The sequence below is a fragment of the Pongo pygmaeus genome, chromosome 8, assembly GCF_028885625.2.
Source record: "Pongo pygmaeus isolate AG05252 chromosome 8, NHGRI_mPonPyg2-v2.0_pri, whole genome shotgun sequence".
NCBI lineage: Eukaryota > Metazoa > Chordata > Mammalia > Primates > Hominidae > Pongo > Pongo pygmaeus.
This window is the reverse complement of record NC_072381.2, coordinates 122000111-122028034: the sequence shown is the minus strand read 5'-3', so window position 1 is coordinate 122028034 and position 27924 is coordinate 122000111. Positions and strand designations below refer to the sequence as shown.

The 27924-nt window shown below is 44.8% G+C and overlaps 1 protein-coding gene across 1 annotated transcript; it reads right to left on the bottom strand.

Annotated features, from left to right (window-relative positions):
- LOC129006343 (pancreatic lipase-related protein 2) lies at nt 1–23706 on the bottom strand. The gene is made up of 13 exons (XM_054435899.1): nt 23681–23706; nt 23305–23353; nt 20569–20723; nt 18630–18755; nt 17707–17841; nt 16829–16940; nt 14650–14769; nt 13386–13505; nt 10126–10244; nt 8234–8363; nt 6648–6759; nt 2852–3019; nt 1–110 (listed from the first exon to the last, which is right to left on the bottom strand). Exons 1-13 carry the CDS (start codon nt 23681–23683, stop codon nt 47–49), a joined length of 1413 nt encoding a protein of 470 aa, XP_054291874.1. The 5' UTR covers nt 23684–23706; the 3' UTR covers nt 1–46.
- Between the last annotated feature and the right edge of the window lie 4218 nt (nt 23707–27924).

Sequence of the window (27924 nt, the reverse complement as noted above, 5' to 3'; positions counted from 1 at the left end):
CCGAGTGCATTAAAGATTTTATTACCGCAATAGCTGCACCATGTTTTTAACAAGGGTAAAGAGATTGCAAAACGTTTTCTTCCACAGTGTCGCTGCTACAAAAATTATACCTGTGGAGGAAAAGATTGTCAGCATGAGGCTCTTTTGCTTGTGGAAATGTGACTTCAGGTGAGCAAACAGCATTTGGGCAACCCCCCGGATTCGGCTCCCCTTGACCGAACAGTTCTGCTTTACCAGGCAGAGTCCAAGTAATTCTTACTAACTAAACCTGCTCAAAGAGCACTCCTCTCCCCATGTGGGCTCTGAATGGGTGGAAAGTGAATCAGCCATGTCATACTGAAGCTTTGCAAACTGCAAAACTGAGGGGGCTCTGATGGGACTGCCTCTTTGGGTCTAGCAATGAGTTCCAGGGACCAAGAGTGCCCCAGCCAGCTTAGAGGGGACTTTCTCTGTCAAATTAAGATCAGAGAGGGCCCCTCATACACCGCTCTGGGAAAGTAAAATGTGGCAGCCACTTTGGAAACAGTTTGGCAATTCCTCTAAAGGTTAAACAGTTATATGGCCAAGCAGTTCCACTCCTAGGTATATACCCAAGAGGATGAAAACAAAATCTTGTACCTAATGTTCATAGCAGCATTATTCATAATATCCCCCAAGCAGAGACAACCCAAATGACCAACTGATAAATGAATAAATAAAATGTGGCATAGTCGTATAATAGAATATTATTTAGCAATAAAAAAGAATGCAGTAATGATACATGCTACATGGATGAACCTTGAAAACGTTATGCTAAATGAAAGAAGCCAGTCATGAAGGACTATATACCATATGACTCCGTTTACATGAAACGTCCAGAATAAGAAAACCTACAGAGACACAAAGTAGATTAGTGGATGCCTAGGGCTGAGAAAAAGGGATGTGTGGGTTGAGGGATGATGGCTAGTAGGTCTGGGGTTTCTTTTTAGGGTGATGAAAAGATTTTAACATTGTGGTGATAGTTGCACAACTCTGAATATTCTAAAAGCCATTGAATTGCACACTTTAAATGGGTGAATTGTGTTTTATGGGAATTATGTTTCAATAAAATTGCTTAAAAATAAAAAAGATCCTGGAGGGTTATTAATCCTGAGAAACTAACCAAGTCAGGTTGGAGCAAGCACCAAGCATGAGAAGTTGGCCACTTCCGGCCTCTTCCTTCTCTTGCAGGTGTCTTTGATGCAAGGGGAACAGTGTGGCCAAGCTGGCCTTCCCTCTGGGTTAGCTTCAGAATGTAGCTTCTTGATGAGACAGCCCTCATGTGGGCTGGGGACTCCAGTGTTTGGATGATACAGCATGTGTTCTATATTGTACTTAAAACAGGAACTCCACCCCCACTTAAATACTGAGAAATCCAGACATTTTCACATTGCATTGCACTGCCAGACCATACGGACTTCTCAGTTTCACATCCAGCTGGCTGAGTTGATGGACACAGTGGAAAGAACACTGGAGGGGCTGTCAGAAGACCTGGGTCCCAGTCCTTGTTGTGCCTTACAACTGAGTATAGTAGCCCCCCATTATCTGCAGTTTTGCTTTCCATGGTTTCAGTTACCCATGGTCAATTGAGGTCCCAAAATAGGAAATGGGAAATTTTAGAAACAAACAATTCATAAGCTTAAATTACACATCATTCTGAGTAGCATGATAAAATCTTGCTCTGTTCAGCTCTGTCCCACCCAGGACATGAAGCGTCCCTTGGTCCAGCACATTTCCTATTCATATAGTATGTATGAATAGGAAAAAAAATAGTATATGTAGGATTTGGTACTATTTGAGGTTTCAGGCATCCAACTGGGGTCTTGGAGCATATCACCCATCCCCCCAGGTAAGGGGGTCTACTGTACCCAAAGTGATGGCACGCTAACTGTGACATCTGATCCTTCCAATAATATACTGAGTAATTGGGATTATTGCCACTTTTACAGCCAGCAAAGTTAAGTCATACAGCTGAGCAAAGTCTTGGTGTGTGTTTTGAAAACACTCTGAAGTTCAATATTTTTCCCTTTAGATTCCCTACGTGACCTTAGACAAGTTACTTGACTTTCCAAATGTTACTTCCTCATCTTAAAACAAGATCAGTTGAGAGGCAACATTTATGTTTCCTTTATTCTCTAATATCCCATTGTTTTTGAATTATCCTCTTTTGAGGTATCATTCTTTCCATATTTTAAAAACAGTTATGTTCTCTCCCAATGCCTACTAAGTAGGATTCTATTCTCTCAGAATGGAAGAACTTGCCACTATGAGCCAGATTCCCAACACAGTGTGTATCCCTCTAATGCTATAGTCTCCAAACAAACCTGCTTACATTAATAACTGTACATCAACTGGAATTAACTCAGAGATTTCCCCTATGTGCGTCCCAAGTGTTTTCCTTATTGTTTGAGACAAAATAGTCATTCATATTTGCCCGTTTCTTGAATCTGTGCTTACAATCATTGCTTTGCCCCTGCCAAGTTGAATTTTGCCTAAGGAAAACAATGTTTGTTTTTCAAAGTAAATCAGATGGATGGATGGAGAGTTGAGATAAATAGCTGGGAAGATGAATGGATGGAGGGAAGATCAAATAATGGCTAGAGGGCCAGAAGAATGATGAGATAGGTGTCTGGGTGGATGGGTAGAGGAATAAGTGAATGGGTAAGTGGCTAAGTGGTTAAAAGGATAGAGAAATGGATAGATGGGTAGATGAATGGATGAGTAGATGGGTACATAGATGAGTAGGTGGGCAATTGGATGAATGAATGCATAGACAGATAGATCAATATGTAAATATAAATAACCAAACTTAGATGCAATAAAAAATACATACTCAGTCCCATCTTCACCACTTTGCACTGTGATTTGGGAAGCCCCCAGTTTGGGCTCAGATAGATTTATCACACGTTTGTTCCAGAGGAACTTAACTTTCTGTATTTTTCCAACATTAAGATCCACATCAATAGCACATGTGTGACTTGCCTCTGGTTTGAGGGATCCTCTGAAAATATAGACATAAAATGTTATATCAGCTGGATATATGAATACATAACATGATTGCAATCTATCACTTCTCTAAACAATAGTTGCTGTTGTTGGTTTTCTGCAAACACCTTGAATGACTTCATACACATCCAGGGGCTGCCATAACATAAAAGTATTTGTGCAGAACACACATTTTAAAAATACGGGACTCCAGATTTCCACTGTTTTAGTTTTTACCTACAGCTGAGTCAAATATTTGGGGTGGCATTTTAATGCTCTAAGTTTGTTACAGGACTATTTGGGGCAATGTCTTATGTTTAAAGATGCATGTGGTTCAGCAGATGCCATTTGTTAGCATCTCATGTGTATTACAGGAATTTGTCAAGGACATTTAATTCAACACGAACATTTTTATGTAAAAGTTAGTGCAAAAACAGAACCTAAATTTATTGTACAGATTATGCATTCATCTAACACATATTTACCAAGCACCTCATATGCCCAGCAGAAGCCAGATGCTGAGGCCACACAGCATGGATGAGATGGCCACAGGCTTCATATGTGTACCTATGTGTGTGAAGATGGGGTGTGTGTTGGGTATGTGCCATACAGATGTGCCTTGCCTGAAGAGATTTTGATATTTACAAAACCCAAGTCAGAAAGAAAACTATAGGCAATATCCCTGATGAACACAGACACAAAAATCCCCAACAAAATGCTAGCAAACCAAATCCAACAGCACGTTAAAAAGATAATTCATCACAATGAAGTGGGTTTTATTCCAGGAATGCAAGGATGGTTCTACATATGCAAATCAACAAATGTGATTCAACATATAAACAGAATCAAAAACAAAAAACATATAATAATCTCAATAGATGCAGAAAAAGCTTTTAATAAAATCTAATGTCGCTTCATGATAAAAAGCCCTCAACTAACTAGACATCAAAGAAACATACCTCAAAATAATAAAAGCCATATATGACAATCCCACACCTAACACTATATCGAATGGAGAAAAGTTGAAAGCATTCACCCTAAGAACTGGGACTAGACAAGGGTGTCCACTCTCATTACTCCTATTCAACACAGTACTGTAAGTCCTAGCCAGAGCAATCAGGCAAGAGAAAGAAATAAAAGGCATCCAATTGGAAAAGAGGAAGTCTACTTATCTCTGTTTACTGATGACATGATTTTATATGTAGAAAATCCTAACAATTCCCCCAAAAGTCTGTTAGGCCTAATAAATCACTTTAGTAAAGTTTCAGAATACAAATTAATGCACAAAAATCAGTTGCATTTCTATACACCAAAAATGCTCAAGCTGAGAACCAAATCAAGAACTCAATTTCATATACAATGGCCATACACACAAAATATACCTAGGAATACATTTAGCCAAGGAGGCGAATGAACTCTACAGGGAGCACTATAAAACACTGATGAAAGAAATTGTAGATGACACAAACAAATGGAAAAACATTCCATGCTCATGGACAGGAAGAATCAATATCATTAAAGTGACCTACAGATTCAACACAATTCCTATCAGATTCACAAAGCCATTTTTTACAGAATTAGAAAAAACAATTCTAAAATTCATATTTTAGAATATGAATAAGAAAGAGCCCCAATAACCAAAGCAATCTAAGCAAAAAGAACAAAGCCAGCGGTATAACATTACCTGACTTCAAACTATACTACAAGGCTACACTAACCCAAACAGCATGGTACTGGCACAAAAATAGACACATATATCATTGGAACAGAATAGAAAACCCAGAAATAAAGCCACATATCTACAGCTAACTGATCTTTGACAAAGTCAACAAGAATAAACAACGAGGAAAGGGTTATTGAATAAACCTATTCAATAAATGGTGCTAGGATAACTGGTTAGCCATAGGCAGAAGAATAAAATTGGACCCCTATTCTTCACCATATGCAAAAATTTACTCAAGATGGATGAAAGACTTAAATGTGCTGGAACTATAAAAATTCTAGAAGAAAACATAGGATAAAACTCTTCTCTATGTTAGATTAGGTGAGGTGGGTGGATCACCTGAGGAAAGGAGTTTGAGACCAGCCTGGCCAACATGGTGAAACCCCATCTCTGCTAAAAATACAAAAACATTAGCCAGGCATGGCGGTGGGTGCCTGTAATCCCAGCTATGTGGGAGGCTGAGGCAGGAGAATTGCTTGTACCCGGGAGGCGGAGGTTGCAGTGAGCCGAGATCTTGCCATTGCACTCCAGCCTGGGCAACAAGAGTGAAACTCCATCTCAAAAAAAAAGAAAGAAAGAAAGAATGAAAGAAGTTATGACTAAGACCTCAAAGCAAATGCAGCAAAAACAAGAATAGACAAATGGGACTGAATTAAACTAAAGAGCTTCTGTACATTAAAAGAAGCAATCAACGGAGTATACAGACAACCTACAGAATGGGAGAAAATATTACAAACTATGCATCTGACAAAAGATTAATATCCAGAATCTATAAGGAACTTAAATCAACAAGAAAAAAACTAATAACCCCATTAAAAAGTGGGCAAAGAACTTCTCAAAAGACATACAAGCAACAAGCAAACATATAAAAATATTCTCAACATCACTAATCATTAGAGAAATGCAAATTAAAACCACAGTGAGATACAATCTCATACCAGTCAGAATGACTATTATTAAAAAGTCAAAAAAAAAAAAAAACAGATGTTGGCAAGGATATGGAGAAAAGGGAATGCTTATACACTGTTGGTAGGGATGTCAATTAGCTCAACCCCTATGGAAAACAGTATGAAGATTTCTCACATAACTTGATAGAAAAATAGAACTTCATTTTGACCCAGCAATTGCACTACTGGGTAACTACCCAAACGAAAAGGAATAGTTTATCAGAAAAATACCTGCACTTGTATGTTGATCACAGCAATATTCACAATAGCAAAGTCATGGAATCAACCTAAGTGTCCATCAGTGGTTGATTGGATAAATAAAATTTGGCATATCGACAACATAAAATACTATGCAGCCATAAAAAAGAATGAAATCACGTCCTTTGTAGCTACATGGATGAAGCTGAAGGCCATTATCTTCAGCAAAATAACTCAGAAACAGAAAATCAAATACTGCATGTTCTCACTTATAAACAATGGGTACACATGGACATAAAGCTGGAAAGAATAGACACTGGGAACTCCAAAAGGAGAGAGGTTGGGATGGGGATAAGGGTTAAAAATTTATCCATTGGGTGCAATATTCACCGTTTGGGTAATAAGTTCACTAGAAGTCCAAACCTCACCATTACACAATATACCCATGTAATGAATCTGCACATGCACCCCCTGAATCTAAAATAAAATAAAATAACAAAAAAAGAAAAAACAATCTAGTCAGGTGACTGACATTCCAAAGGGAGTTAGCACATGACTCATTTTAAACAGTGAGTTCCCTCTCTCTGGGCCTCAATCTTCTCGTATGTAAAATGGGACGATTGAACTAGACACTGAGACTTTCTTCCAGCTCTGACATTCTAGGATTCAATGGTTCTGTATAATAGATGCCTAGATTTATAAAGCACTTTATCTCAATCAATTTTGAATAATCTATTATGGAAAGTATGATCATTTCACATTACTATTGAACTTACTTGAAAATCTCATATTGTTTTGAGTTTCCATTACTTCCATACAAAGCAATCCTGATGTACCCATTCACTTTCTCTTTTCCAGAAAGTGTGACTGATACCTTATATCTCCAACCTGTCCAAAGAAATACAACCCATTTAATGAACTCATCTTATTGATGATCTATGAAAAACATATGAAAAAATGATCTATGAAAACATTATTGTTCCAAGCTCTGAATCCTCCAGGGGTGAGAGGCAATAGGACTGTGACTTAATTGAATTCCTGAGGCCCAGGAATTAAGGGTACGTTAGGTTCTAGGTGGGAGCAAGGGACTCAGGGGTCAGTAGATATTTCAGTTCAGCATAGTCCCTTATGAACACAGCAAGGTATGTGCTCTTGGATGAATGAAGGGCAGCTGATACTGCACATGTGTATTTTGACTGATACATGGTACAATGGACTGAATTTATGTGGGTAAGAGCCCACATGAATGGGATCAGTAACCTCATAAAAGAGACCCCAGAGAGCTCTCTTGTCCTCTTTCCACCACGTGGGAGTATACAACAAGAAGACAGCAATGTGCAGCAGAACCTGATCGTGCTGGCACCCTGATCTCAGATTTCCATCCTCCAGAACTGTGAGAAATATATTTCTACTATTTATAAGCCACCCAATCAATGGTACTATGTTACAGCAGTCTGGACCAATGAAGACAATGGGTGTACTGCATGTTGTTTTGTCACTTGCCTTCTTACTTAATACACCTTAGAGGTTTTCTCTCTTTAGTACGCAGAGGTATAATCTTTTTAATGGTTACATGTAGTATTTAATCTATAGTATTTAGTCATTTACCAACTGGTGGACATTTAGGTTTTCCCCTCAATCTTTTGCTCTTAAAAATAAAGAGCGAGCATCCTTGAACACATCATCTTATGCACACATGCAAGTATTTCTCTATGGTACATTCTGAGAAGTGAAGTTACTGGGTTAAAGGAATGTGCATATAAGATTTTATAGATACTGCCAAACTGTTATCTTTTATGATAAATATTTTGAGGATTACAGGAAATACTGTATGTGAAAAGTGTTTTGTAAAGTGCTGATATAAATTTTTAAATTTGAAACTCCCTTAGAAAATAACTGCTCTTCTTTCCAGCCATTATATGCTATTATTCACAGTAAATGAGTCTTGATAATTTTACTATCTTGTACTTTTAAAATAAGAAGCAGGGCAAAATGACATCACCACAAAGTGTATGTATGTAGGAGGACTAATACAATAGATAGTCATGACTGCAGTGACTTCTTGACTTAACAGTGACTTTCACGTTGCCCACTTCTGTTAATAGATGCACCCTTCCAGCAACAGGGGTGGGTGAACATGTGACCCAGCCTGGGTCAATCATTGTACTTTTCTCTGCTGGTCAGGAGTATTGGTTAAAGGGGTGAGACCCAACACAAATTCCATTTCACTGTCCTTTCATTACAACTTAAGCTTGTTGTAGTTAAGTTTCTATCCATTGTTACCAAGGATACTGACTAATAAGGTTGGCACACTTTTAAAAATTATTTGCAAGAATGTGAAGTGAGTAAAATGGGAACTTACTAGTGAAGTTACCACTCTCTCCTGTGTTCAGGAAAAAGGTTTGTTCCACAGCACTGGTTTTCCCCTTAAACTGGTCAGCATACTGCCCCATTTTGGGGCATCCTTCAGCTGGACAAGGGAAACACTTATTCTAGTGGAAAAAAAAAAACATAATTTGTCTGTTAGTGGTAGACCTTTGACTCACTCACTTAATCAATCAATTCAGCTTCCTTCCTATGTTTATCTACCTATCTACCCATCACCCACCCAACCATCCACCTTTCATTTACCTATGCAACCATCCATCTACCCATCCCTTATCCATCCTTTCATCTACCTATCCATCCATTCTCATACCTATCCATTAATCCATCCATTCCTGCATCTATCTACCCGTGCACCCATGCATCCATGCTTCCATCCTTGGAATTGTGCATAGAACTGTGCTAGGCCCTGCAGAGTATCCAAATAAGTGCCTCGAAAACTTGGAATATAGTTGGGAAAACAAGTCATATCCAGGAAGCAGTAAAATTAAAATATGAATGGGGTATGCAATACAATATATGTAGGGAGAAGTGGGAGAGATAGCAAGTTATTTCAAAAGAAGTGAGGAAGGGAAGGTCCAGGACCATTTTCACTTTAATGTGAATTATTTCTCCAGACTCGTTGATTCTTATTTGTTGCTTCTCAAATGATAGTTCTTTAATTAGGCACAGAGGAGGCAATTTGCTGTCTTCGAATCAGGGATTGCTTTATGCCACAGTGTCATTGTCCTCTGCTCTTTGACCTCATGCCACATCCAAAATGCATGATGTGTAGAGCTGTCTTGTGATTTGGAAGGAATCAGACAAGTACTGGAGGCCACGTGGCTATCCATGACCCAACAAGAACTAGCACAGTGAAGGCTTCTCACCGAACACTCACAGACCTTGGAGATCAAATACGATGTCCTTTTGACCTCAGTTCAAGAATGTCAAGGTTAAAATTAGTTTTGAAAGGACAAAATATGAGTTTAAACATCCTAACCAAGTAATTAAAGTTTAAGTCATCAAATAATGAATGAATTTATGTCATCAAATAATGAGTGAACATTAAATGAATGTCTTTAGTTGTAATACACTGAGAAGGACCTGCTATTACTAACTGAAGCACCGCCTAAAAAATCAAACAATTTCAGAGAGTGGGATATTCTGCCAAATACCTGGTCTGAAATCCACATAACTGGCAAGTCTTCAAAGACCAAGAAAAAATGGGAAGCTGTTCTTGATTAAAGGAGACTAAAGAGACACCAAAATAATTGCAATGCAAAAAAAAAAAAAAAAAAGAGGAAGAAGAAGGGAAGGAAAGAAAGAAAGTAGGCAAACAGATACAGCTCCAGAGGGCATTATTTGGATAACTAGAGAAGCTTGAATATGTACTATATATTAGAAAATATTAGTGTATCAAAGATAATTTCTTGAATGTTATTCTATAGGAGAAGGATCTTGTTTTCAAGAGATGGAGGCTAAAGTTTTTATAAGTAACATGTCATAATGTCTTTAATTTACTTTCACATAATTTAGAAAAAAGTATACATACACACACATATATAAAATGTTAGCAATTGGTGCATCTAAGTGATAGGTGTACGGTATTCATCATTATTCTTCTTTCACCTTCTCTGTAAATTGGAAATTTTTCTAAATGAACAACTGGGGACCCTAGTAAGGGCCCAGCACAGTCAGGTCTGTGCCTTCCCCCTCCAGCCCACCCTGCTGCCCGGGGGAAGATGGCTTTGTGAGGTGCAGAATTTCCATTACCTCCCTGCATTAGTTGCAGAGTTACATCTCTTTGTTCTGTTCTAAGCCACAGGAACACAAAAACACCCCAAACAGGGCCAGCAACATCTTCCTCAGCCTCCTGGGGTAACCTACCTCCTGAAACTCATCGTAGGAGGCACAGGGATAGCCCAGGAAGCCATCAGGGTAGAGGATGCTGCTTGAGTAATACTCGAAGCTTCTTAGGTGATTGCAAGCCACAGAGCCACTAATTCCTGAAAAAAAACAAAGGCCCCAGGAGCTCAAAGGAGGCTTTTCACTTTTAAGTGTGAACAACTCATTCTGACTCAGGAGGAATCACCTGCACATTTCACCGATGGGTGTCGGCTCCTGAATATCTTGGGACATTTGCTGAGCAGGGACCTACTCAGGGCTAGGTGACTGTGGAGGAGTGACATGTCCTGACAAGCACCTTTGTCCACTCTTCCAGGGGCCAGGCATGTAACACAAATGAATGAGAAGGGCTGGGGGCCGGGAATAGGGTGGGGTTGTGGGGGAGAGAGAGAGAGAGAGAGAAAGTGATAGAGAGAGGCAGACAGAGGCAGTTGGTCGGGGGAGAGAGAGAGAGAGTCAGAGAGAGACGGAGAGTCGGTGGGGGGAGAGAGAGAGTAAGAGAATCAGAAAGAGACAGAGAGAGTCAGTTGGGGGAGAGAGAGACAGAGAGTTGTTAAGGGAAGAGAGAGAGACAGAGAGTCGGGGAGAGAGAGACAGAGTTGAGGGGGAGAGAAAGGGAGAGCGTCAGAGAGAGACAGAGAGTTGGTGGGGGGAGAGAGAGACAGAGAGTCAGAGAGGGACAGAGAGCCGGTGTAGGGGGAGACAGAGAGACAGAGACAGAGAGAGAAATGGAGAGAGAAAAAGAAACACAAAAAGAGATAGTGATGAGAAAGAGAGAGATTCAGAAAGACAGAGAGAGAGGATAGAGAGACAGAGGAGAGATGCAGAGACAGAGGAGAGAGACATAGAGAGGGTATACATGTGTGTGTGTATATATAGTATATATACACACATACACTATGATATATACATAGCGTGTGTGTGTATATATATAAACACATATATATACATATATATGTATATATACACATACATACAGAGAGAGAGAGAGAGAGACTAAGAGAAGATAGCAATAGCTGTAAAAAGGGCCCCTCTAACCCTACACAGTCTGGCCAGGTGTCACATGTTCAAAGCCCCAAATCGCCTGGTCCTCTGATTTTTTCATAAGAAGCCAGGATCTCCACTTCTACCTGAAAACCTTCGCATGCATGAGTGAAGGCAGCGCATCCCCATCTTAAAAACAGTTACCGTGCCGGCCCATCCAATGCTGCTGCAGACCACATCCTATCCCTGTGAGGACCCCTGACATACCGGGCAGGCCTTCCCCATCAACCAGGCTTTTTTATTCTTCCTCTTTGCTATGCAGGGCGCAAGGTAAAAGCGGTGACGGCAAGGTAGCCATGGTCCCCGGCCACTCTCTCACTGCATTTTACTTATCATCCTTTTCTTTAGAAAAAGTCCAGAAAGGTGTTTTTTCATTTCTCTGGCTCCTTGGTAGAAAACTTCCCATGGAGAAATGCACAGTGACCCTGGCACACCTGCAGACCACTCCTGGGGGATCTGCATGGCTTTATCGCCACCCACTGAGAAAGGAACACTTCCCTTTGTGCCCAGGGTGGCTTCGTTCTCCATGGCTCCCGGCCCTCGGCCCAGCGACTTCCAGCTGAAGCCACGTTCCCTGTGCCCACGCCGGCGCTCATCACTGGACAACAGAACCTGTTTCAAACTTAATTGTTTCTTTCATCCAAAATTGCTGCCCTGGGACCCCATAATGGAGGAGAAAGTGGATTTAATTATTCCTCAGTGCCCAGTGCCTGGGTGACTCGGAGCTTGACACAATAGAAACACACTCCAGTGCTCATGGGCTTGCTCACTCGACATTGCCTCTCTAATTAAGCCTGGGCTCGTTCCTATTATGTGTGCCTTGCTCATCGTTTGTGGGAGGCGGCAGCTATTATTGTGACTCTGGTGCGCCTTCAGGGAGGCTGGAATGGCCACATCTCCCCAGGAGTTACCTGAGAGGGCAAAAGCTCCGTTTATTTGCTGGTGGATGCTGGCGAGTGCTTTATCGGCTCTGCTCTTTGACATTAAGCACATGGAATATTAAAATGCCACACAAGGCTACTCAACTCAGTTTAAAAGTGTATTTCGTGCCTGCTTTGGACGAGACCCTGAGCAGGGTACTGGAGTGTCTGAAATGTGCAAAACATAGCCCTTGGCCTTGGGGAACTCCCGGCTCAGAAAAATAGACTAAAATGATCACAGGCCCAAAACCTCCCTTCCCTTTTCAGGGAGGAGAGTGAAGCCTAGTGTCAGGGGAGGGGCAACAGGAATCAAAAAAGGCCAGAGCAAGGGGCAGCAAATCAGATGGGGCTATAAGGTCGCCTAATGGCAGGAAATGGGCCCTGCTCTCTCAGATGAATGGAAATGTACACAGCTGGCCAGCAGCCACCATGGGTCTCCCAGACCTCCAGGCCTCCCCCTCCTACATGTGCACCCCAAACCCATAGAGCACATCCCTCCTTTGTCTTCTTCTTAGCAAAGTCCCCTTCCATTTCTAGCACCTAACAACAGCAACAGCAAGCAAGTCAAGGCCTTCAAATCTTGGCCTATGCCCTGCAGTTCTTCAAGGAGCAGGTGCTGCAGGTAGGATGGGTGGTCAAAGCCAGAGCCAACATGCCAGCCAAGCTGCTGTCCCAGGATCCCGACAACAGGGAGATACACAGGCTGGGGCATGAGATCAGGGTTTTATAGTTAGAAATTGGGCTTAGATATAGAGTGGCCTTGGATGAGCTATGTAACTTTTTTTTTTGAGACAGTCTCACTCCGTCACCCAGGCTGGTGCAGTGGTGCTATCTCGGCTCACAGCAACCTCCACCTCCTGGGTTCAAGTGACTCTCATGTCTTAGCCTCCTGAGTAGCTAGGACTACAGGCGCATGCCATCACATTCAGCTAATTTTTGTGTTTTCAGTAGAGATGGAGTTTCACTATGTTGGCCAGGCTGTCCTTCAACTCCTGACCTCAAGTGATCTGCCCACCTCAGCCTCCCAAAGTGCTGGGATTATAGGCATGAGCCACCACACCCAATTGAGTTATGTAATTTTTCTGATCCTCAGTTTTTGGATCTGCAAACTGGGACTAATCAGAGTAACCATCTCATTGCATTGTCGTGAAAATGCCTGGCACATTTTCACAACACTCCATAAACGGTGGCAAATGTCAGCATTATGAAGGCCAGACCATGCATTCTGCTTTCTCCCCAAACAGAGCAATTGCTGTCTTACTTCTTTAATTTACATACCTTCCCATATTCCATCAATATCAATAATGGTTGAAAGGATATTTTTCTTACATCCGGGCATTTCCTTTCCTCCATTTGGAAAGAAATCCAGATGGCCCACCTTTTGGCTCATTCCAAAACCTAAAACATTTGAAGCAGAGATGAGCGGCGAGGTGAGTGGTACCAAAGTTAGGTTATGGCCACAGCAAGACCCTTTTTGGGAAATTCTCCCTTTATCACAGCTACCACTGCCTCTAGCTCTGCAGAAAGTTCTCAAAGATGGGTGCTTGGCAAGATGAGGACGGAGGAGAGGGCAGAGGAAGTGAGATGAGGGGGAGGCTGAGCTTTGGGTGAGTGAGACACATACATTTGGATGTGTATCTGTGTGTCTCGGAGAGTCCTGGACCATATTGATATGCCCTGGTACCATTATGCACCAGTAGACATGTCAAGACTGGTGCAATTTGTATTACTTTACTCATTTTAAAATTTTGATGTCTACATTATATTGTTATGTGGAGACTACATAATATTACACTGTTATATTGTGAGCCATAAAATATGGCTGGGATCTTTGGCTTTCAAAGCGCATGAACCCATGATCAAATCCTGGTTTTACTTACAGATTTTGGGATCTGGGATAATTACTCAACCTAATTGAGCCTCAGTTCCTCAGCCATGTGTTACAGAATTAATAAGCTAATGTATGCAAAATAGTCAGTATAGCACATGGTAAACAGTAAGTAAGTGATAACATCATCATTGTCATCAAAAACATACCCTTTACTGGCAAGTTTCATGAGTGGCTATGTAAGAAAATATTGAAAAAAGAACACTGATTTTAGAAGAATTAAATAATGGGATAAAGTCTCCAACAAAACAAAGTGTAACCAAAGCTTTGACTGAAGAAGGAAGAAAAATATTCAAAAATTAACTTCATATTTTGCAAGTATAGGTCAAGTTTTAAGAATGAATACATCTGCCACATTAGTTACTGGTAGATTGGGGAAGGATGCAGAGTTTGAAGATTGATTGACAACCTTTCATAGACTACAGAAGGGTTTTTGTTTAACCCAGGGCTGCAGGCTGATTCCACTGGCATTGAACTAGCTATTTATTTGGGACTGGTACCCATTTTGACTGGGCTTAGCTGCCCAAGCCATTCCTGTAGCTATTTCAAATGGCCTCCCCTGCTGCGTGTGTATGTGTGTGTGAGAGGGGATATCTGGACCCAATGTCATTAGCTGTAGCACAGGTCAGCAGGAGATGGGATTGAGGAACTCACCTAGGGAAGGAACTATGGGAGAAGAATCTGTGTGAATCGCATCCACAAACATGGCGTCGGACGGATCCAACCGAACCTCCTCAGGTTCATCCTGGAAGCACGGCCCTGCTGGATCCAGCCCTGAAAGGGAGAAGGTAGGCAGGCTGGACTCTTAAGAACTGGGATTTAAAGCCAGTACTGGCAGACTAAGCTTGAGGATTCCTCCTACCCCAGCAGCTACGGTTCTGGGGATTGGGTCTGCAGCTCTTGGTCTGCCTGGGAGAGAGAGTCTGGGACAAAAAGGCTGGGAATGAGGTCATTGCCTGTGGATGAACATTCAGAAATACCCAGTGCCTGGCTCCGTGGAGGACCTGGGTAGCCTCCGTACACCCCTTCTTTCCCTTTTTCTTTTTGTCCTCACACGTTACCATTTGGCCACTGCTCTCAGAGACTGCAAGACCCCAGGCCTTACCCAGCTGCATGCATCTACTCCTTTGTGTGGCTCCTGCCATTCTCCAGCCTGCTGTGCCCTTTCCCACATTCTTCCTTTATCTAAATCTTTCTCCTCCAAACCCAGCTCACACACCACCTCCTCATGGTTAAATGGAAAATCTAACCCCTCTCCTTTCTCAGCCCATTCCATCCACTTTGTATTATGCTGTCCCCAGGCCATCTTCAGAGAGAAACAGAGCGTGGGAGGAGGGGACATACAGTGGCCTGTATTCTTGCCCTAGTTCTACTCCAGGTCAAATGTCTGTCCTCTCTGAGCTTCCGTGTCCTTATCGGGAAAGTAGGAATAATGACAACCACCTACCTTACAGGGTCGTTGTGAAACCCTCATGAAAAGATGTAAGAGACTTTGCAAACTGCAAAATTCTACACAAACACAAACCAATACCCCCTCATCCTTCACCCAGTGCCTTGGGCCAAGGGACGCTCATTAAATGTTGATGTGAACTGTTTGGTGAAGTTACAAACTTATTTGGCTGCACAAAATAAAGTTATTTGTGTCTTTGCCTTATATGCATTCAGTTTAGTGCTTCATTCATTCATTCATTCAGTATTTACTGAGCGCCTTCTATATGGCAGGTCTCAGTGTGCATTTGCATTTTCTGTCTTTGCCTGGCACAGTAAAGACATTCAAACAATTACGTGGAACTGACGAATTTTTAAAACCATCTCACATTTTTTCTTTTACTTTGCCATACTCTGAAAATAATAGCCCTTAAGTCATGGATTTAATGTGCTAGTAAAATCTTTCTCCTTTTCTTTTCTTTTCTATTCTTTTTTTTTTTTTTGAGTTGGAGTCTCGCTCTGTCGCCCAGGCTGGAGTGCAGTGGCTTGGGATCGGCTCACTGCAAGCTCCGCCTCCCGAGTTCATGCCATTCTTCTGCCTCAGCCTCTCGAGTAGCTGGGACTACAGGTGCCCCCCACCACGCCCGGCTAATTTTTTGTATTTTTAGTAGAGACAGGGTTTCACCTTGTTAGCCAGGATGGTCTGGATCTCCTGACCTCGTGATCCACTCACCTCGGCCTCCCAAAGTGCTGGGATTACAGGCGTGAGCCACTGCGTCCGGCCTCGCTTCTTTTCTCCTCCCCTCCCCTCCCCTCCCTCCCTCCCTCTCTCTCTTTCTTTCTTTCCTTGCCTCATTTCCTTCTTTTCTTTTCTTTCCTCCTTTCTCTTTTCTTTTTTTCTTTCTTTTTTTTTTTTTGAGATACGATCTCCCTTTATTACCCAGGGTGGAGTGCAGTGGGGCTATCACAGCTCCCTGCAGACTGGAACACCTAGGCTCAAGCAGTCCTCCCACCTGGGCCTTTCGAGTAGCTGGGACTATAGGCGAGAGCCATCACTCCTGGCTAACTTTAAAAATTTTTTGTAGAGACAAGGTTTCACCATGTTGCCAAACTGGTCTTGAACTCCTGGCCTCAAGGGATTCTCTCGCCTCAGCCTACGAAAGTGCTGGGATTACAGGTGTGAGCCAGTGGCCCAGCCTTTGTTTTAAAAAATGAATGCATTTTTATTTTTAATTATCTATTTTTTAATACACATTATGGAAAATTATTTTTAAATTTAAGGCCGGTCATCACAAAAAATCGGGTCCCCAGGAGGCCCCTTCGCCGTCGGAAGGGCGCTGGCCGAGGCTTCCGCCGTGCGCACCCGGGGGCCTGGGACTCTGGCCCGGGGCCCCGCGACCCCTACCTGTGATCCTGCCCACGCGGCCCCCCAGCCTCCTGCCCGCCTCCGCGGCCGTGTGCGCGCCCAGGCTGTGGCCAATGAGATGCACGTCCTCAAGGCTGTACCCCAGCTGCGTCTGCGGAGGGATAGCGTGTCAGGTCCCACAGCACCGCGTTGGGGACCCGCTGGTCTGAGAGTGGGGCGCCGGGCCCTGCCAGGGATGGGGGCAGGACCCGGGCTCGAGCACGCCGCCTGGGGTAGGGCGACCCCGCTCCCTATCTGCAGCCTGCGAGTCCCGCAGGCCGGCTCGTGCGCGGGGCAACAGTGCTGACCAGCGGCCACCACGCCAACTGCAGGCCACCTGGGTGGGCGAGGCACACTGCCTGCCGCCCCGGACTGCCCCACCCCCAGCTCTCTTTCCTCGTCCCTGTCAGGAGTATGGCCTGTCTGGGCGAGCGCGGGTAGAGTGGGCCCTATCTCTGGCTCCCCCCGCCCCCCTTCCAATAGATCCTGCGGAAAGGTCCAGGGCCTTCCCTCGTGGGTTGGCGGAGGATGAAAACTCATCTTCTGCACTGGGAGCTGCTGGGCAGCCCAGCCTGTTCTCTGACCCTTGCAGAACAGCCTGCAAGGAAGGTCTATTTCAAAAGGGGAAACCAAGGCTTAGTTTGCCTCAGGCCCCACAGCTAGACAGTGATAGGGCAAGGTGTCTTCAGGACAGCAGGCAAAGAGGAAGGTTGCAGAGCTTCATCTTGGGAATGGCCCTTCTTGATTACAACCTGGGCTACTGGCTGCTGGCCCCTACCCATGCCCACGGGTCCCCAGGCTGCCTCTCCGCGCCACGTGGTACCTCCCTGCCCCTCTCTGACCCCTACCCACAGGACAGGGCCCAGGCAGGGTTTTACCGACAGTGCTTGTATTAAGAAAGCCGTCTCCGCCCCCACAACCCGAATGTTTTGCACGGCTTGGGTGTACATTGCCCGGGACCCGTGACTCCAGTCCACACAGATGCAGTTCACCTTCTCCACTTCAAACATTTTCTGGGGAAGACAAACAAGTGAGAGAAATCAATTTATAAACAGCCCCCAATTGCACACCCCAGAGATAGGCATTCACATCTGTCAAACACCTAGCTCATGCCAGAGCTTTGATATTCTTATACCTGCCCTAATGTCACCCTCACTGCAGTGCTATGGACTGGACATGCTAATACCCGCTTAACAGATATGGAAACTGAACCCTGGAATGGGTGAGTGACGTGTCTGAGGTCTCACACATTGTTAGGAACACAACCAGGTTAAAAAGACCACTTACTAAATCAGGTGTGAGCAGACTACTACTCAATAACATGTCAAATTCAGCTCCTTGGTTGCACCAGCCACATTTCAAGTGCTGAATAACATACATGGCCAGTGGCTTCTGATTTGGACAGTGCATATATAGAACACCTTCATCACTGCAGAACATTCTATTGGATAGCGGTGCTTTAAAGGGTAAAATTTAAGTGTTTTTTAACATCACAAAGGGGTTTTACATAAGTCATCAGGGATAAATGCCCAGCAGTTTGCTGCAGTCTCCACCTCGAAACTTTTTGACTGAACTCTGGGTGTCTTCAGCCTCATAGGAGATTGTTGGCTAGAAATTGGTAGGTAGAGAGCTTGGTAATGGATGCCCTTTGGAACTGGGCTTTCCTCAGTGGTTTTAAAAAGGATCCATCTCTCTCTGAAGTATTTCTTTTCCCAGTCTAAGGGAAACTGGGGGCACAGTGTTTGAATCTGTGTGTTGGGTGCTGGTCTCACCAGGGAGTGGCCAAGTGGTGGGGCCCTACCTTGCACATGTCCGACGGCCAGCTGTCGTCCGCCTTGTCTAAGAAGCCATGGATGACGAAGCGTGTCTTGCGGTCCAGTTGGAAGTTTGAAGCCTCAATGGTGTCTGGTTCCGTGCCAGTGATTAGCTGGTTTAATTTAAAAAGATTAATTTGAATGTTGCCCTTTCCAAGCCATGAGTCTATTAGAGCCAGTTTCAGAATTGATATCACAGCTTCAATGCCCACAAAGTTGGGTCAGACTAGAAGGAGCTTCTGACCTGGGGTTGTGGATAGATTTCAGAAAGTCCAAGTTCACAGACTTTCTATTTTAATTAATCCTTAATCCATATCTAGCATTTCAGTTAATCGCAAAACTAGACAATAAACCACAGTGGTATTAGCAACGCCTGTGACTCTGTCCCCGGTAGAAGTCACAGGTATTTTCAGGTCATAATATAATTATTGCAGATATCTAAAAATATCATTTATACTCATTAATATTTTAAATTATAATAGTTATTAGACCAACCCCTAGATCTTGTTATTTAGTGAGATATAAAAAGCACATATATGACTATATCACGTATTTATATATTTAAGTGTTTTGGTAATTATTTTTCAATATAATTAGTTTCTTTTGTAATCCAATATATTTTATTTTTGCATTTAAAAACATTGACCTGGCCAGGCACGGTGGCTCACGCCTGTAATACCAGCACTTTGGGAGGCCGAGGCAGGCGGATCACAAGGTCAGGAGATCGAGACCATCCTGGCTAACACAGTGAAACCCCGTCTCTACTAAAAATACAAAAAAAAATTAGCTGGGCGTGGTGGCAGGCACCTGTAGTCCCAGCTACTCAGGAGGCTGAGGCAGGAGAATGGCATGAAACCAGAAGGCAGAGCTTGCAGTGAGCTGAGATCGCACCATTGCACTCCAGCCTGGGTGACAGAGTGAGACTCTGTCTCAAAAAACAAACAAAAAACAACAACAAAAAATTGACCTAAGAAGGGGCCTTTAGGCTTCTCCCAGGTGGCCAAAGAGGTTCCTGGCACAGAAAAGGTGAGGAACCCCTGGACCAGAAGCTTAAGTGTGGGGGCAAATTCAGTTCAGTGGAGCTGTGAGACTTTGGAATGCACTTCTAAATTGCCACAGGCTGCTCGACCCCCTTCCACCAACCCCTACAGATGAGACGCCAGAAGATGCCACCAACCCCTACAGATGAGACGCACAGTAACCATGTCCAAGCCGACTCTGGGCTGGGGGCACTAAGAGGGCTGGGCTGTCACATAGAGTCCCACAGTGGGTGACCTCAGAAACCTATTGACAGACACCTGGCTCCCTAAACTCTGTCAAGGACCAGAGCTGTGAGCTGCTGGATTCTCAGCAATGTCTTTCTTGAAACTGTCTCCTGGTCACTTCTGACACTCTGGAGCAAGTCTGATGTGCTTCTGCTGGGCAGACCTGCTGAAAACTGGAGGTTGCTCCAGAGGACCTCATCTTTTATCTATTGTGGCTACATGTCCCCTCTCCCCTACCTGTCTCCTAGCTCTTCAGGAAGGATTTACACCCGCCCCAACCCCCAATGCCCAAGAGGCTTCTCCCCCTCCACTCTCCTGTGTAGAAACAAGGCAGACTTTCCAGTGGCTACACCAGGCCTGGGCTTCTCCATAAATGCTGCTCATAGTCCCTTCCTCCCAGGGAACAAGGCATTTACGCTGGGGTAGCCCTTGAAGTTCTCTGCACCAGTGTGTGTGAATGTGTAAGTTTCTGGGTTAGGCATCAGTAGATTTCATCAGATACTCAGGTGTTCATGATCCTGAGAGCTACGCCTTGGATTCTATGCCTTGGAGTTTCTGGAAAATTCTAAGGCAGTGACTTATGCCCTAGACAGCCATGCAAAGACTCCACTGTGGCGGCCCAAACATACCCACCATGTAGCGCTTACATGCCCGTTCTTACTTGGAAGTTGTTTGGATTTTCATTTGTGTACAGAAGAAAGCGGGTGTCAATGTCCTTGGGGGACCAGGGAAGTAATTTTACAGGTCGCTGAAGGGTTCCTGCCCACGGTTTTTCATCAGAAAAGCAGCCAAGTTGTCCGTAGCAGACCTCTTTTCCTAGGGTGAGCCACAAACAGGACATGCGTGAACTTCTGGAAAGAAGCAACGTCATATCCATACAGGAAAACTCTGCAGGACAGAGCCCAGGTTTGGCTAAGGCCAGTACTGGTCTTTATCTTTGCCATCAACATTTCCCAAACCTCTGGGACGGTAAGAATCACCTGGGGGCTGCGGTGTCAGGGGGTGGGAAGGGTGGGTGGGGGCGGGTGGCAGTGTGGGGAACAGGTGTATTGTATATACACATTCATAGGTCCCTCCCTCAGAGATTCTGATTCAGAGGGTCTGGGGTGGGGTCCTGGAAACACACATTCCGTAAGTGCCCCTTACCATTAGGCAAATTGGGGAGTTGCCGATGCATAGGTTGGTGCAAAAGTAATTGCGGTTTTTGCCATTACTTTCAATGGCAAAAACCACAGTTACTTTTGCACCAACCTAATACGAACTGCTGCCTTAAAACCACCTCTTTCAGGAAACTTGCAGCTGGCTCTTTACATGAAACTTCAAATAGTGAGTATTTATCAAGTGCCTACAAACTCTGTAGCACAGAGTTGCTACTTTGTGTTGACATCTCTATTACACACAGCATAGGCGGTGCCCACACCACTTCACATGTCTTCATGTCATTCTTTTATGCACATTTTTTGAAATGATTCTCTGCCATTTCATATTTTCCCTTTTGCTCTTTGAAAAGGTAAGTTTCTTAAGAACAGGAATGATTTGTGTATCACACTACGTGCAGTAGAGACTCAATACATGTAATCCATGATCCAAATAACCACATCTAAGTCCGAGAGTACTTTCTGTGTCCGTGACATAAACGTGATCACAGGATATGGTCACTACGGGTGACATAATTCCAACCCAAAGGATTATAATGGGTCCTTTCTCTTACGCTTCCTCAACTCCTGTACTAATGATGCCAAATATTGGTGAATCATTAAAAAAACTTGTAATAGTTTATATTTATTTACTATGTGCCAGATACCATGTTAGTACTTTACTGGTATAGTATCATTTAAGCCTGAAAACACAAATATGGAATTAGTATTATCTCCATTTTACTGCTGAGGAAACCAAGGCACAGAGAGACAAGGTAAGCTACCCGAGGTCACAGCTAGTGGTGGAGGCAGGATTTGAACCCAAGAAGTTTAACTGGGAATAAAGCTAGAACTTGAGGGGACACAAAGATAAATGAGATATGAACCCTGTCCTGAAAGGGAGGAGCTCTAATAGGGAAGCAATACTGATGGCGTTGAATTCATTCTGGGAGGAGGGTGCACCCTTGGAGGTGGACTCTAGGAGGCTCAAGCAATGTTTGCCCCAGGGGAAAGGAAGCTGGTTAAATGAAGGGGCTCGAATGCAAGACATCTGGGCTCTCTGAAGTGGAGAGCAGGAAAGTGTTGGAAGGTGTGAGTTGGTGAGGTTGAGGGGAGATGGTGGTGGCAGTGGCAATGCTGTGCTTCCACAGACAGTCCTGTGTTTTTGGGACTCGAGTACAGGGGGCTGAGAAGCAGAAGAGCCTGAGGAGGCTGGGGGCAGGGAAGTGAGAGTGAGGCTTGAGGCTTGGCCCTGATAGGGCTTCTTGCAACTCGGGAAGACCTGAAGCTGGGCAAGAGGGAAGGCCCTAGGAGGAGAGAGATGAGGAGAGAGCCTGGCGTGAGCCTTGGGGAATGTCCACATTTGGGGCAGGAGGAGGCTGCAGGTCAGCAAAGGAGATGAAGAGGGGTTGTACGGCTGGAGGAGCAGTCGCACCCACCCCAGTCTCTGCCGTCGGGAGCCCGGCCTTAATTCACGGCCAGGATGGAAGGAGAGGCCAAGAGTGGGCTGGCGGGGTTGAGAAGACAAGGGAGAAGAGTCACAAGGCAGAAGAAAGCCCCCACAGGGACCCAAGGAGACCATGTCTCCTACAGCAGGACTTGGGGGGCCAAATTGGGCAGTGAGGTGTTCTGGCAGGAGAGGAGGTAAGGCAGCCCCCACAGAGAGGGAAAGACTCCCAGAGGAAGCACACCTGTGAAGGCGTAGGCAGATGGGAAGTCAGCAGGCTGGGACTCAGGGGGCTCCAAAAGAAAGGGAGGTGATTCGTGTTTTAGGAGAAGTAGAATTTGAATATCTGTAACTCCTCTGGACAGAACCAGGTGGCAAGAACAAATTGGAGAGACAGAAACGGTGACTCTGAGAAGAGGACACGTGGGCATGATGGCAGAAAGGCAGGCTTGCCTGGCAGGACTGGGCTTTCTTGGGAGGGGGCACATCCACATGACTTTGGTTTGCAGGCAAGGACAAGGGCATTGGGACCCGGTGGGAACACCACACCCTCCACTTGTCTCCCAGCCATGAGAGTCTTTGCAGGAAGAAGGTGGCCAAGCAGGAGGGTTACCGGAGATACTCTGTGTCCAGCACATTGCCCTGTGTCTGCCTGAGGGTCAACACTCTCTGAGTGGCACAATTGTTTTCTCCAAGTAACGATAATGCTCTTCATAATTATAATAATAATTATTAATATACCTCTAGCTGCCTCACCAAAGGCCAACCCAGGCATGTCACTTTCTCCCTAAAGGAATGGTGAAAGCATCCTCACCTCTGACTGTGGCCAGCAGGAGAAGGCCGAGGGTCCAAGGGGGCAGCATCTACATGGATGGAAACACAGACACACACAGACCCAAGCGCACAGTGAGGCTGGCAGGGGCAGGACCCAGCTGGGTCAGGAGCCCGGGTCACAAGGACAGTGAGTGGAACAGATGCCCAGCAACCCGGGCCCCACAGGGCTCTCCCTTGAGGTGGGGACCCTGAGGCTGAGTCCTCCCAGTGCACAGGGAGTTAGACAGCAGCACACTAGGACCCCGGACTCAGGGGCTCCACTGTGGCGGCTTCCCCGCCTCTGGGCCACGTCCCTCTTGTAGCCTGGGCTGCCCCTGCCCTACCAAATCCCCTGCCCACACGGGGCCCTGACTTACCATGCTGCACCAGAGCTTCCACTCACTGCCCAGCAGGTTGGCTGTGGCCTTTTACAACCAGGCTTTATCCTTTGGACTCCTTAGAGGAAAGGCCGGGGCAGGATAGATAAGGCACCGCACGTGGGCGCTTTGAACCTAACTTATCATAAACACATAAAACAAGCTCAACCCTGGGAGCAGCAATGTTTATTAAGTAAGATTCAAGGAAAGGAAAACCAACTTTGGGAAGGGAAAGAGCTGTGTTAATCTGAGTTTATAGGTTTAGTTGCCAAGAGATTGTGTTCCCAAAGTGGTAACAGGGAAACATCATGCCGTACATAGCATCTCTGGAACAAAATCCCCTTGGACACATGAACCCCCAAACCCATCGTGTCATCCTGTTGCTCTTGACAGACTGTGCAGGCCTAGGAAGTCAGGAGACTTGCTGCTCAGTGGAACTGACTGTTTTTGAAGACACACACCTTACTTACTTTGGGGGTGGGGTACGTGGAGAGCTACCTTCCCTATTAGAGAATCTAGACAGAGGACATAAATGAAGGCAACCTCCTTTTTTGAAGACAAAGCTCCAAAAGAATAAAATGAGGCCAGGCGCGGTGGCTCACACCTGTAATCCCAGCACTTTGGGAGGCTGAGGCGGGCAGATCACAAGGTCAGGAGATCGAGACTATCCTGGCTGAAACGGTGAAACCCCATCTCTACTAAAAATACAAAAAATTAGCTGGGCGTGGTGGCGGGCCCCTGTAGTCCCAGCTTCTTGGGAGGCTGAGGCAGGAGAATGGCGTGAACCTGGGAGGTAGAGTTTGCAGTGAGCTGAGTTTGCCCCACTGCACTCCAGCCTAGGTGACAAAGCGAGATTCCGTCTCAAAAAATAAAAGAATAAAATGAACATGAACACTGTTCAAATACAACTTTGTTTAGAAATAATATAGCTTGTTTTAAAAGTATTTCTGAGCTGCACAGACTGTACCTTGACCTGGAGATAAGAAGAGGAGGTATTTTCTTTTCTTCACTGCTACAGAAGAACCTGGGTGAATAACCAGGTGTCATCCTGCCATGTTTTAAATGGGTGTGTAATTTAGATACACCAAACTACATACATCTTAAGTTGAAAATGTAAGTACAGGCTGGGCACGGTGGCTCACGCCTGTAATCCCAGCACTTTGGGAGGCCCGGGTGGGTGGATCACAAGGTCAGGAGATCGAGACCATCCTGGCTAACATGGTGAAACCCCATCTCTACTAAAAATGCATAGTCCCGGCTACTCGGGAGGCTGAGGCAGGAGAATGGCGTGAACCCGGGAGGCGGAGCTTGCAGTGAGCCGAGATCACGCCACTGCGCTCCAGCCTGGGCAACAGAGCAAGACTCCATCTCAAAAAAAAAAAAAAAAAGAAAATGTAAGTATAGTTTTATCTCACGCCCGTAATCCCAGCACTTTGGGAGGCCGAGGAGGGTGGATCACGAGGTCAGGAGATTGAGACCAGCCTGGCTAACACGGTGAAACCCCGTCTCTACTAAAGATACAAAAAAATTAGCTGGGTTTGGTGGCAGGCACCTGTATTCCCAGTTACTCAGGAGGCTGAGGCAGGAGAGTGGCGTGAACCCAGGAGGCGGAGCTTGCAGTGAGTAGAGATTGCGCTACTGCACTCCAGCCTGGGCGACAGAGACACTCCATCTCAAAAAAAACAAACAAACAAACAGAAAATCATTTCCAGCAGCCAGATCTTTCTACCACCATCACCACCCTTGTAACAATACTCTGATTTCCATCATCATAGGTCCGTTTTGTCTGCTCTAGAATGTCATATAAATGGAATGATACAGTATGTACTCTTTAGCATCTTGCTTTTCTCCCCCACAAGACATTTTTGAGATTCATTCACGTTGTTACATGTATCAGTAATTATTTTTTATTGCTGTATGTTATTGATATATTTCTGTAAGAATACAGCACAATTTGTTTATCCATTCTGCTGTTGGTGGACATCTGAATTCTCCAGTTTGGGGCTATTATGAGCGCTACTGCTAAGGACATTCTAGCCTAGTGCAGGTCTTTTGGTAGACATATGCACTCATTTCTCTCAGGTTTATGCCCAGGAGTATTGTGAGGGTCCTGGAGTGTGTTCAGCTTCAGGAGATGCTGCCAGACAGCTTCCCAAAGTGGTCACACCAGCATAATTCCCACCAGCAGCTGGATGGGAGCTCTAGCTGCTTCCCATTCCACCCCTGGCCTTTGAACAATCCCAGAAGCACGAGGTTGCCAGCAATTTCCTGAGGGTTTCATGTGTAGAAAAATAGCTTTTTTTTTGAAACTCTCTTCTGAGAATTCTGAGGCTGGAGGAGTGTGGAGCTGAGGGAAGCCAAGCATGAACTTTCTTATCTCAAATGGGCTTAAAAAAAGTCAAGGTTTCTGGCTGGGTGTGGTGGCTCATGTCTGTAATCCCAGCAAGGTGGGCAGATCACATGAGGCTGGGAGTTCAAGACCTGCTCGGCCAACATGGTGAAACCCCATCTCTACTAAAAATATAAAAATTAGCTGGGCATGGTGGTGCTTGCCTGTAGTCCCAGCTACTAGGGAGGCTGAGGCATGAGAGTCGCTTGAACCCGGGAGGGGGACGTTGCAATAAGCTGAGATCGTGCCACTGCACTCCAGCTTGGGCAACAGAGTGAGACTATCTCCAATAAAATAAAAAAATAAATAAACAAAATAAATTTTAAAAGAAGAAAAAAAGTCAAGGTTTCTGGAATCTGTAGTGATGATGAAGCCTGAATGGGGTCACCTATGTCTCAGCAAATCCAAAGCCTGATGTCACCACCCACTGCCCCTGGAGGTGTTCGGCAGCTGAGAGAGGAGGTTAGGTCTGAGGCCCGACACTGATGTGCATAAGTGACCCCACTGAGGAGCCTGGAATGAAAACATGAAGCTGAATGAAGCCCTAGGCCCATAACATGGGACCAGTGGGTGCTGGTAGCTTTTGGGAAAACATCCAAACTCCTTAGTGTGGCCTTTAGAGTGTGGTGTTCTCTCTTTCTCTCTGGCCTCACCTGTGTCTCTCCCTTGCTCACTGAACTCCTGGTGTCTCTTGAAAGTGCTCATCTCAGGGTCTTTCCACATTCTATTTCCTCTTCCTGACACTCTCCCCTTTCCCTGCCTAAATCAAAGTCATCCCTCAGGGTCCAGCTTACAAAGAAGCCTTTTTCAATCCTCAAATTGAAACCAGACCTTCCTTAACATCTCTTGTCATGTTCCCTATCTTTGCTTTCATAGAAAGTATCCCAATTGATAATAACATTTCCATGACAATTTGTTTAGGTCTTGTCTTGACAAAAGGGTCAAGTTCTGTGTAGACATTGCTATGTCATGACAGCCTAGCACAGCACCTGCCAGATAGTAGGTAATCAGTAAATACTTGCCAGATGTGAACATGGAGAATTAAAAGTTAATGACTCATTTTAGCCAGATGTGGTGCCTGTAGTCCAGCTACTCAGGAGGCTAAGGAGGTAGGAGGATCACTTGAAACCAAGAGTTAAGTCCACCCTGGGCAACACAGGGAGACCCTGTCTCTAAAAAAAAAACAAGAGCAAAAACAAAAAAAACAAAACACAACAACAACAACAAAAAGTTAATGATTCATTAGGTTGGTGATGAGCTGATCCTATTTGTGTCCCCAGATGTAGTCTCCCTTCTTCTTCCTCTCTGCTCTGTGCCCTGAGGCTACCTCTATGGGCTTCCTCCCTGGGCTACTTGGCCCTTGGCCTTCTCATTGGGTTCAGCCAATGGGAGGTATCAGCAGGTGGGATGGTGGAAGGAAGAGGTTGGAGTATTTCTTTCTCAGGCTCTGACAGGTGCAGCTGGGCACTGGACTCCCCCTGAGAGAGAATGATTGCAGTTGTTCAGAAGCCTGTGGTCCATTTTAGGGAACTAGCTAGGCACCTTCCTTTCCTGACTCTATATTCCTAACAAGGATTTCTGTCTTTTTTAGGAAAGACAGAGGGTTTTGGATTGTGTAGTTCTTTGATTTTTGGTTTAGCCACCCATGCAGTAGCCAACCCATTCTGTGGCTTGCTCGTAGCCTTTGGTGAGGTTTAGCTAAGGCACTTTCAGATAACCTGTGGGTCCCATCATCATCGTCACCTGGCTCTAGCCATGAATAGTCAAAGAAAACTTCTCACTGAGTGGCCAGTGGCATATCATCTGGTCAACATCCACCCCAGAGAGCAGAGCTGGAAAAAAAAAAGGAGAGGTT